Source organism: Hyperolius riggenbachi, chromosome 9, assembly GCF_040937935.1.
Source record: "Hyperolius riggenbachi isolate aHypRig1 chromosome 9, aHypRig1.pri, whole genome shotgun sequence".
NCBI classification, from domain to species: domain Eukaryota; kingdom Metazoa; phylum Chordata; class Amphibia; order Anura; family Hyperoliidae; genus Hyperolius; species Hyperolius riggenbachi.
Genome location: NC_090654.1, coordinates 76933061 through 76944971, shown reverse-complemented (window position 1 = coordinate 76944971; position 11911 = coordinate 76933061). Strand labels below are relative to the sequence as shown.

The 11911-nt window shown below is 45.1% G+C and overlaps 1 protein-coding gene across 11 annotated transcripts in view; it reads left to right on the top strand.

The window, feature by feature from the left end:
* The window catches only part of PLXNA1 (plexin A1), a 508150-nt gene that overhangs the window by 422740 nt on the left and 73499 nt on the right, over window positions 1–11911 (top strand). For all 11 annotated transcript variants that reach the window (XM_068253084.1, XM_068253090.1, XM_068253089.1 and 8 more), the window contains 6 exons: window positions 1960–2127; window positions 2213–2306; window positions 3786–4025; window positions 4146–4289; window positions 5852–6086; window positions 11420–11562. In XM_068253084.1, the coding sequence (XP_068109185.1) occupies window positions 1960–2127; window positions 2213–2306; window positions 3786–4025; window positions 4146–4289; window positions 5852–6086; window positions 11420–11562 (1024 nt within the window). The remainder of the gene's footprint in view (window positions 1–1959; window positions 2128–2212; window positions 2307–3785; window positions 4026–4145; window positions 4290–5851; window positions 6087–11419; window positions 11563–11911) is intronic.

The following is an 11911-nucleotide window of genomic DNA, read 5'->3' as shown; positions in this document are numbered from 1 at the left end:
CCGTGGGTTTAAGTGTGTGTCTCCTGCCCACGGGCTGCTTCTCCGGCTCTCCCGTCTTCCTCTGCCTTCCACAGGATTTCAAGTGCATAATTTCTAGATTACGAATGATAATAGAGCTGGTCTTTAAATATTTCCCTGTGGTAATTGCTGGTTATCAGCGCTAATAGCTGCTGTTTGCAGGGGGAGCATGTGATACAGAGCGGGTTCAGCACAAGCTTTACTCTCTCTCTTTTCTCCTTATGTCATTTTACTGAACATTCACCAACCCATCTGCACCGCTGCCCGGATATACTGGCCAAGGATGGCGCTGGGCATAACAGCCATCCCCAAATACAAATCTCTTGTCTTTTTTGTACTATACTAATAAATACGCACTTCAAAATATACATCAAAAAATTAATTTACTCAACAAAAACATGTAAAGGAGAACTCTGAACGTATCCGCCACTCCACAATAAAAGCAAAGTGTGCTATTCACGGAGTATACCTACTATATTTACTAAAGATGTACTTCTTTTATTTACTTTACCCAGAAATGTATAATAAGTAATCCACCTGCTATGTCATGCTGAAAACTGCTAATCAATCAGGTTTCTGAGGTAAAGGTCCTGCCACCTCCTCCCCCATTGTTTCCTGTGACCTGTCAGCTAATCCAGTCAATCTCCACCTACTCCCAGGTATGCTGAAGGCCTTCTTCACACTGGGTATTGCAAAACCCTAGCAAAATTACTAACGTTTTGAAAAGCGATTTTCCAATGATTTTTCACTGTACAGGAAAGCGATTTTGGAGCGATTGCATTTTTTGTGATTCTATAACATTGAAACACAATCGCTCCAAATTCACAAAAAAATGCTGCACGCAGCGCTTTCGCTGGCGATCGCTAAGTGTGAACACTGCCATACACATTACATTGCAGTAGCGCTTTTCAAAATGCTAGCGATCGCCAACAATTGAAAAAGCTTCTGAAATTGCTAGTAAAACGCTCCAGTGTAAATTAGGCCTTAAAATGGGCCCAAATCAAACAATTTTAGTGAGACTCGGGGTCGTTAATTGTGCCTGCCCCTTACTCCATAAATATCCTGCTACCGTTGGCCAAGTGCCACCATTTCTAATCATATGATTTTGGTGACAGGTTTAATGGGTACCGTTCTAGCGACAGTCAGACAGTGAAAGCAGATCAAGTGAGGAAGAAAGGAGGTGGCCATCATTAATGTCTCAGGACTTGGGCATGGGACTCCATGACAGCAGAGATCGCAAAGTGTCTGCAACTTCTGATATCGCGGAAGTCCGGGATTTTGACTGCGAATTACGAAGCAATTGCGATTTGGCTCTGCAGCCACTGATGTGATCGCTCCCAAAATGCTGCAAGCAGCGATTTGGGATCACAAAGCTGCGAGTGGAACCATCCCCATAAGGATCCACTGCGATCGCACTTTGCAGATTGCTGGCCAAAAAGCAAGTGGTGCAAAATCTCTCTTAGTGTATCCCATGCCTTAGTCTCACTCCAGAAACAGCTGCACAGGGGTTCACTTTAAGCTTTTCTAGTAAAATATTAAATGGTCGAAACATGTTTTGGGGTCCTATTTATGAAGGGTAATTATCTGAATTCAGATTGACTTTTTCTAGTTGTCTATTTTTAAAAATCAGCTACTTTTTACCAGTTTCTACAACAAGGGCAATCATCTTTTGTTACCTAGTGATCTGTGCTTTGTCTGCGGTTCTGTGTTTAACCTAAATTGGCCCCACAGCTAGATTCACTTGAATAGTAAATCGCTTGAATTGAAAATCGCTTGAGTGCAAAGATCACCAGCCTTGACTGTTACTTGTTACTAGAGGAAGTCCCAGTACACAGCCCATCGACTTGTATTGCCGCTTCATACTTCCACTTCTAAAGTAAATACATTGGAATGCTAGATTTTTTTTTTTAATGTGGTTTCTCTTTTTTTCCCCTCCCTCAGGAGAACAGCCAGAGAGATCCGCTGTAAGACCCCACAGGGGCAGTTTCCAACCAGTGCAGAAATTGAGATTCGCATCAACCGTGCGGCGCTGCGCAACCCAGAAGTGAAGTACAATTACACGGAAGACCCAACAGTGCAGAAGATTGAGCCTGAGTGGAGCATCTCCAGGTAACGGCCATTGCCTCACAACGTGATCTCAGTGTCTCCCTATCAGCATGCTGATGTTACATGCAGCCCTGTGCCTCTCTTTCAGCGGCGGGACTCCCCTCACGGTCACTGGCATGAACCTGGCAACCATCAGAGAGCCCAAGATCCGTGCCAAGTATGGCGAAGCAGAGAGTGAAAATGTGAGTATCAACCAGACTGAAACGGCATCTGTGAGATTTCCTGATTGTTGCAAATGGAATACCGATTGAAGTTTCTCCTTAGAGTAAAGCCAGTCTCCAGGCATAGAAAATGGCTGAGTACACATTGGCTGGGTATTATACAGGTGTGAGATCTATGGAAACGGTCCTATTTAATTCCTTTTAAACAATACCAGTTACCAGGCAGATCTGCTGATCTTTCTGGTCAATTGGGTCTAACTCACACACCTGAAACAAGCATGCAGTTAATCTTGTCAGATTTGTCATAGACTATGCTTGTTCAGGGTCTATGGCTAAAAGTATTAGAGGCAGAGGATCAGCATGACTGCCAGGCAATGTGCATTATTTAAAAAGAAATAAACATGTCCGCCTCCATATCCCTCTCACCTCGGGTTCCCTTTTAAGTTGTAGGAGACCAGGGTTTGGCTCCTAGCTTGATTTAGTACTTGTCAGTAAGGAATCCTACTGCTCTAGGATGACCTAGTGAGCGTGTCCTTAGTTGCTTGCAGCTCTCAAGTCCAATATGAGAAAAGTGCCACCGAAACTAAAAAATGCCATCTAATAGCTCAGTAATCAGTTTGTTCCAATAGTTACCCCTTAGATGTGAAATGAGGCTTCCTCGGCAAAAAAAAAATGCTAGGATAATCTAATAACCTAAGCAAAGGAGTCGAAGGGCATGGCTTGCCTCTGTGGGTGGGTTACTGGTGGACTCTGTGGGTGGTGTTACTGCTGTTGCCTGGCCTGCAAAGAGGAATGCACAGACAGAATCTCTGTAGAAAGACTGCAGCCTATAACCAGTCAGTACGCAATGTAGAAGTGGCCAGATCTGAGCTTCTGACCAAATGATTGATTTGATCAAGGCTAGTGAAGGATGTTCTACACTGAAAACAAAACAAGTTCCTCCACTGGTCGCTACACAGATCTATGGGAACAGTTGTACATGTAATGGGGGCTTTAAAAGGATTGTCCATTTTTCCATAACTTTTTAGCTTGTGATTTACATGCCCTTCCTTGTGAGTATTCCTGGTATGTGCGACATCAAACAGAATTGCTTGTCTTATAGCCTTTTCTCTGGGGTTCTGGGGGGTTTGAGCTGCACTGTAGCTGCTAGGAGTCCAGCAGCCATTTTGTTTTCTGTGCAAAACAATGTGGGCGTGTAACTATCCCAGTGCCACCTAGCCAGAAATGGATTAAGATAAAATGGGGCCCTAGGCAAGTTGGCAGTTTTTTCCTGCCGTTGATGGTCATCTAGGTTTTATTTTAGTAATATTTGGTGGGGGAAGCATCCACCAAGTCCCTAGGCTTTCTCCAAGTCTTAGGCAACTGCCTAGGATTGCCTTGTGGCTGATCCGGCTCTGCACCTATCATAAGATTACCAGCGCAGAAAAGGGTGATGAGAAGCAGAATGGCCTGTATCACGTTGGCAAAATGCTTAACAGTCTTTGTATATTCTTTATTTAGAGCTGTACGGTGCATAATGACACCACTATGGTGTGTCTCGCCCCTTCTGTTGAGAATCCCCTAAGAATGGTGGTGGAGAATGGAGACAGACCAGATGAGATTGGATTTATTATGGACAGCGTCCATGCTCTGCTGATTGTGAACATGACCAGCTTCACGTACTACCCGGATCCTGTGTTTGAGCCGCTGAGCCCATCTGGGAACCTGGAGCTAAAGCCGAGCTCTCCGCTGATCATCAAGGTTAGTGGGGGTGGCTGTACGGATTATCTGCTTCCAGCCTGTTGTCCTCCCTGCCCTTCCAGTATCTGCATCATATAGAGGTTTGTAAGCTGTAACCTGGGCTTCTGCTTGTCTTTCTAGGGTCGTAACATATTACCAGCCGTACCTGGGAACTTCCGTCTGAACTACACGGTGCTGATTGGCGAGACACCATGTGCACTGACCGTCTCCGAGACACAACTTCTGTGCGAATCACCAAACCTTACCGGACAGCACAAAGTCACGGTACATACGTCTCAATATTGGCATGATTGAGGGAATTTAAGGCAAACCTGAACTGAAAATTAAAACATACACACGTCATACTTACCTCCCGTGTTCTAACCAGTGAGGACACAGAGCAGTAACAACTAGGCAGAAGTTCTTATCCATCCACATTAGTCCACAAAAAAGACAGGACTTACTTGCAGGAGCAATAACATTTTTAAGGAGGTTTTATTGTAAACCATTTATAAATATGAATTACAAATTAAGATAAAAAAGTAAAGCTTATCAATGATAATCACCCATACATGTAAGAGAGTTGAACCTCAGATGTTATACTGGCTCCCCAGTTTATGCTCTTTCCCAACTCTACTGCTTTGCTGCCAGTGTGGGGGAGGTTCCTAGAAGTCTAGGACCATCCCTATGCTGAAATGTAGCCTTAAAGAGAATCTGTATTGTTAAAATTGCACAAAAGTAAACATACCAGTGCGTTAGGGGACATCTCCTATTACCCTCTGTCACAATTTCGCCGCTCCCCACCGCATTAAAAGTGGTTAAAAACAGTTTTTAAAAGTTTGTTTGTAAACAAACAAAATGGCCACCAAAACAGGAAGTAGGTTGATGTACAGTATGTCCACACATAGAAAATACATCCATACACAAGCAGGCTGTATACACCCTTCCTTTTGAATCTCAAGAGATCATTTGTGTGTTTCTTTCCCCCTGCAGTACTCATGCACTGAAGTTTCAGGCTGCTCGTTTCTTCCTGCAAACAGCTTTGCCTTTGTCTGTAATTCCTCAGTATGTGAAAGCCCAGCCAGCTCAGAGGACGATTTATCCAGCTTGTAAAAGATAAGAGAGAAGCTGCCCTAATCTAAATAATACACAGGCAGTGTGCATAGAGGGGCCTGGAGGGGGGAGTTCATAGCAGAACCACAACACTGAAGAACTTGGCAGCCTTCCAGACACAGGCCGACAAGTCTGACAGGGGAAAGATACATTGATTTATTACAGAGACTGTGATAGTAGAAAGTGCTGCAGTAAGCCAGAACACATTAGAATAGCTTTTGGAACTTGTAGGATGATAAAAAACAGGATGCAATTTTTGGTACGGAGTCTCTTTAAATAGCCAAAGAATTCTAAAAAAGGTTGGTTCCGTTCTACTTAAAGTCCACTCTAAAATGCTGTTCTGCATGGTTTTATGACTATAGCAAGAAGATCTTCAGACTTAGCTCTGTCCATATCACATAATCCCATCACCTCCTGCTATAAACTATGTAGTGTAATTTTATAGGAAAAATCCATAGATAGACTTACCTTATAATACCTGTCACAAGAAAGTGGAATTTACAAAACTTAAGGCATGTAAAAGCAAAAGGGGAGTCTAAAGTTCTTCCAAAAGTCATGGATGGATGGTCCCTGACTCTCTAAGTGTTTAGAACTCTGAAGTGTGAGGACTACAGTGGGATGTCATCCTTAATCCCTATTAATAATGCTGCTTTTTTTAAGCACAAATAGAGCCAGGAACTGTTGCTTTGCCTTACGCATAATCTTTGTGACCTCTTTCTTGTGGTCCTTTTCAGATCAAAGCAGGAGGGTTTGAATTCTCACCTGGCACCCTACAGATCTATTCCGACAGCCTTCTGACGCTGCCGGCCATTATTGGCATCGGTGGAGGTGGTGGCCTGCTCCTTCTTATTATCATCATCGTCCTCATTGCTTACAAGCGTAAATCGAGAGATGCTGATCGCACCCTGAAACGGTTGCAGCTGCAGATGGACAATCTGGAGTCCCGTGTAGCCCTGGAATGTAAAGAAGGTAATTCTTCAAGTTGAAACTTCTGAATGTAGACGAGGCGAAACTGAAAACTGGGACACAGTTTCATCTGTTTGTCATGTATAGAGGCGCTTGTCTTTCAAAGAGCTCCAGATTCCCAAAACCCCCTGCTTCCAGCAACGGTCTTTCAAGTCACTTGGGCAGATGTTCCAGCTTGTCTATACTTGGTAGCTTTTATCTTGCACAATACGGCCGTGTAGATTTTTGTATGATCTAAAAATCTGGCTTCCATGTCAGACCCTCACCATGTTCCCCTGTCTTGTGTTCCCTCTTATCCCGTACCATGTAATGCATCCTGCTGCTGTTAGCTTGATCTACCTTCTGAGGTTGTAACTCAGCTTCTTAAATTGGTCCATCTGGCATCAAAGTCCGTTCCTCTGGGAATTGGTGCAGGATGCGATCCACTAATAGGAAGCCTCAAAACGATGGCTTCCTTCCGCTTATAACATCCAGTCCTCTGAGGTGGACCAAATAAAGAAAATCTTTAGCAGAGGAAAGGAGAAGTTGAGGCTGAGAAACGCGGGGTGTCTCATTACACGAAGGAAATGTGGGCGAGAAACTGGGACGGGGGAGCCTGTGATGTCTCTTACAGCGAAAGCCTAATTGGCCCATTATTTGTCTAACCGGAACAGAAGGTTCACGACCCTGCCAACTGCCGGGGGCTCGGAGGTGGAGAGCAAAGCTGGCATTGCAAAGGAGATTAAAGAATATCCCCCAATATCTAGAAATAAATATATATATGTATCTCCTCCAGAAAGCTATAGATAGAAGAAGCCACAAGGGAGCTGCTGGGAAGATGATCTATAATATTCTGCAGCTGCCAGATAAAAGAATGGGCTTTTAATTAAGCGGCGTGGTATCTGCACCCGTTCTACGCATTTCGCTTGCTCCATGTATAGATAAGAGATCTTCTTCTTCCTTGCCGACCACAATCTGCCGCTTTCCTCTTCTCCTCCTCCTCCTCCTATCCCTGACAGCTCAAAAAGTTCCTCACAAATTTAATTGAATTCCTTTGTCAGATCTGTGTCTCAAGAGCAAGGAGCTGACAAAATTTCACCTTCTGTCTCCTAGAGCAGAATCAAGCAATGTTCTTTCCTTCACCTGCCGAGGAACTAGCAGACTCCATGTTCAAGGCCAGCCAGTGGCAAACTTAGCGGCTTATTCTGACGAACATGGCAAGGGAAGAAGTGACAATTCCAGTTTTTGAAAATGTGGGTGCAAAATGAGCAGTCTGTGGCTGTTATCTTACAGGGGGCTTGCCAATGATCAATTTTGCTCTGAAACGTTTGCCAATTTCTTTGAATGACATTGCTGCTGATGGCTGTGTGTGCCCACATTACGTCCATGTGTTATCTGTCTTTTGTACATCAGGTCTGATCAGCACCATCTGTAATCTATTGCTTTTCTATCTGTGCTCAGTGATCATCAGGCCTGATGCCAAGACAACATTGTAGCTATGCATGTAACCCTGTCATAGGCATTTGTGAGAAGAAGTGGGGGTGGGGGGGTTGTACCAGGGAGGACTGGGAGGAAGCTATCACACCAGCAGGCAGTAACACAAAAGTACTGATGTACAATGGGGAACATGTACAAACTGCCAGGAAAGGGAAAACTTCTAATCAGTATGTAGCTCAAGGCCCCTTACTCTAGTATATACATGTCAAACTCTGGCCCATGAGCCAAATCTGCCCTGCAGAGCCATCAAATTTGGTCCACAAGTGGTTTTCCCACTATGCATTGTGTTTGGCCTACTGTACACCACCTTTGAAGCAATACTGGAAGTGAAGCCCTAGATCACCGGGGAAGCCATATGGGGGAGGGGGGGAAGCATTAGACATCAGAGAACTGTATACCTGTTGGGGGCTACTATACACCAGGGGACTGTATAGGAAAGCCAGGGGGGGGGCACTAGTCACCAAGGAATAGTATAAGGGGGGGGGGCTGCTAGTCACCAGGGAATAGTATAAGGGATTCGGGGGGGCTACTAGTCACCAGGGAAATGTATAGGTGAGGTAGGGGAGGCTACTAAACACCAGGGGACTGTATAGGAAAGCCGGGGGGGGGGGGCACTAGTCACCAGGGAATAGTATAAGGGAGTCGGGGGGGCTACTAGTCACCAGGGAAATGTAAAGGTGAGGTAGGGGAGGCTACTAAACACCAGACTGGGGGGAGGGAACTTAGTAAGGGACAGAGGTGGCAGCTAGACATTGAGGTTGTACCGTGACTTGATCCCAGTGTTCAGTTTTGATTTACTTTGTATTTGAGTTTGACACCCCTGCTCTAGTTAAGCTTTGAGTTGCTGATTTGAACTCCTGTGTCCTGGGTTGGTGTGGAGGGGTAATGGGTATATAAATTCAAATAGTTAACTGTATTTTTATTTTATATTCACGGCATAAAGCGCAGAAATTGTCCACAGCACTGGCACATTATAGGAGTGCTCCACTATGGCACTATGTTGGTGTTTTTAAATTTGTGTGTGCCTTTTTTAATGTATTTTTGTTTATTACAGGTACTGTACAGTATATGGTAAAAGGCGTATAATCCGATTTCTTGACAATAACTATCCACCACTAACATCTGTGCTGTTTTTAGCTGATAATCCTTCACTTAAAACCCCTCCCATGTTTCTTCTGATGTAGCTGTGATCTCCACTGAAGCTCATCCATTTGTTTGACCAAACTATTTATTTATTAAAGAAAAAAAAGTCGTTGATCTATAAAATTGTGTGCCGTGAGTCCCGGCGTAAGCACTGTCCTTTACAAAGTTATAAATTGCTGCCTTCAAATTAGAAGGCATTGGAGCGAGCAGAGCTATGCAGTGGCGTAATAAAGTGCTACATTTATTAGGAACACTAAAGGATAATCAGAGGGAAAATATATTTCATCCATTGCTTGGTTTCCCCTTTGTCCTTGCATGAACCTGGTCCTCCTGTAGCGTGTGCAGCTCATACATACATGCAGGATAGCCCGGCAATCAGCAGCCACCTGGTCCTCCTGTAGTGTGTGCAGCTCAGACATACATGCAGGATGGCCCGGCAATCAGCAGCCACCTGGTCCTCCTGTAGTGTGTGCAGCTCAGACATACATGCAGGATAGCCCGGCAATCAGCAGCCACCTGGTCCTTCTGTAGCGTGTGCTGCTCAGACATACATGCAGGATAGCCCGGCAATCAGCAGCCACCTGGTCCTCCTGTAGTGTGTGCAGCTCAGACATACATGCAGGATAGCCCCGCAATCAGCAGCCACCTGGTCCTTCTGTAGTGTGTGCAGCTCAGACATACATGCAGGATAGCCCGGCAATCAGCAGCCACCTGGTCCTTCTGTAGCGTGTGCTGCTCAGACATACATGCAGGATAGCCCGGCAATCAGCAGCTACCTGGTCCTCCTGTAGTGTGTGCAGCTCAGACATACATGCAGGATAGCCCCGCAATCAGCAGCCACCTGGTCCTTCTGTAGCGTGTGCTGCTCAGACATACATGCAGGATAGCCCGGCAATCAGCAGCCACCTGGTCCTCCTGTAGTGTGTGCATCTCCTACTTTCAGGATAGCCCAGCAATCAGCAGCCCCTTTTATCCTTGCATGAACCAGGTCCTTCTGTAGTGTGTGCAGCTCAGACATACATGCAGGATAGCCCGGCAATCAGCAGCCACCTGGTCCTCCTGTAGTGTGTGCATCTCCTACTTTCAGGATAGCCCAGCAATCAGCAGCCCCTTTTATCCTTGCATGAACCAGGTCCTCCTGTAGTGTGTGCAGCTCCTACATGCAGGTTAGCCAGGCAATCAGCAGCCACCTGGTCCTCCTGTAGTTTGTGCAGCTCGGCACTCAGGAGCTGGATCGGTGGAAGCGTTTACAGTAGAATATGACAATTTAAAGGGAAGATGGCTCCCCTGCTGTCCCACCGCCAAGGGCTTAGTCTCAGGATTAAGTTATTAGAGAGCTCTCCTGCTCCCCCTCTTATCTACTATCAGCGGTTTGGATTATCCTGGCATTGGACCAAAAATGTTTATTTCAACAGAAAATCCAGACGATTTAAATCTTCAAGTAACCAGACGAACCAGAGAAGCCTTATATCACGTTCTATCCATTCTATTCTCTCCACAGCACAACTGAAACAATTTCATGCCCGACTTCAGGAACAATGTTTATTTACTGTTTCATAGCCAATTAAACGGTGTCAAAACCTGATCATTTGGGGTCAACAAGGAATTCTTTTGTTGATGTTTTGGGTTAAAATTATGGCCACGTGACCTGAAACCACCCAGTGGAAAGAGTAAATGCGGGTCTCCTATCTGGCTTCTGTTACTGTTGATTGGTTCGGAATGGCCCTGATTGCATGGGGGTGGGGCACAGAGAACTGTCAGAGAAGATCACAGCCTATTGCTCTTAAAGGGACCCTGGGTGAGAGAGATATGGAGGCTAACATGTTTATTTCCTTAAATAATGCACATTGCCTGGCTGTCCTGCTTATCCTCTCCCTCTTAATACTTTAAGCCATAGACCCTGAACAAGCATGCAGATCAGATGTCTATGACAAATCTGACAAGATTAGCTGTATGCTTGTTTCAGGTGTGTGATTTACACCCTACTGACCAGAAAGATCAGCAGGACTGGCGGGCAACTGGCATTTTTTAAAAGGAAATAAACGTCATCCTCCGTAGGTCTCACACCTCGGGTTCCCTGTAAAGTCTGTGTTGGATGACATGGCTGGCAAAGGGCGCCTGATGAAGCACTTGTGTGATCATTCACTTTTACTTAGTGATGTCCCAAATACTGGTACAAAGTATAATCATTGTGTGTCTGAAAATATGCTCCCCCACAAGCTAGTCTCTTTGTATCAGCAGGAAGTATTATTGTTCCTGGAATTAGCACAACATGTCTGTTTTTATACCAATAGTTATTGTGCTTGCCCAATAAGAAAAAGTTTGTGTGACTTGTTAAAGTGGACTTTCAGACTAATTTACTAAATCCTGCAGCCTTAAGAAAAAACAATATTTTCCTGCAGTTTCTTGTCCTGTGAAGCCGTCCTGAAGACCCCACATCACCCCACCTCTGGCACCTGGCCCCGCCTCCCCTCTCTCCCTGGAGAAAAAATGCCAAGCTATTTACTGTAGCAAATAGTTTGGTGTTTTCCTCAGGGGAGAGAGGGGAGGCGGGGCCAGGCGTCAGAAGTGGAGTAATGGGGGGTCTTCAGGGCGGCTTCACGGGACAAGGCACTGGCTATAGGATTTAGTAAATTAGTCTGGAGGTCCTCTTATATGTCATTTTATAAGGTACACCGCTTCCCTTTCAGTTCTGCTCATTTTTTGCCTTCCTACAGCTTTTGCAGAGCTGCAGACGGACATCCACGAGTTGACCAATGATCTGGATGGAGCCGGCATCCCCTTCCTGGAATATCGCACCTATGCCATGCGTGTCCTATTCCCAGGCATTGAAGACCACCCTGTGCTGAAGGAGATGGAGGTAGGCATGGTGAGACTGCAGCTGTCAGAATGAATGCAAGAACAGGGAGCACATGTCTAATATCAGAATCTGGCTCATATATGGGGCTCATTATTGCTATTGTTCATCGGAGGAGAGTAAAGGGAGGACTACAACTGCCAGCTTGCCTTTCCCATAAGGCCGCAGATATCTCATTCATTATGTCAAGAGTTAAAACATCTCCTCTTCACATTCTCCCCACTAAGACATATCCCACTTCACAAGACCACAACAGCAAAAAATTAAAAAAAAAATTGTTTTGTACGGAGGGTAATTTTTATTACTGTTTCATCCGCTAAGCTACATACAAACGCTGGATACCTATAAAGAT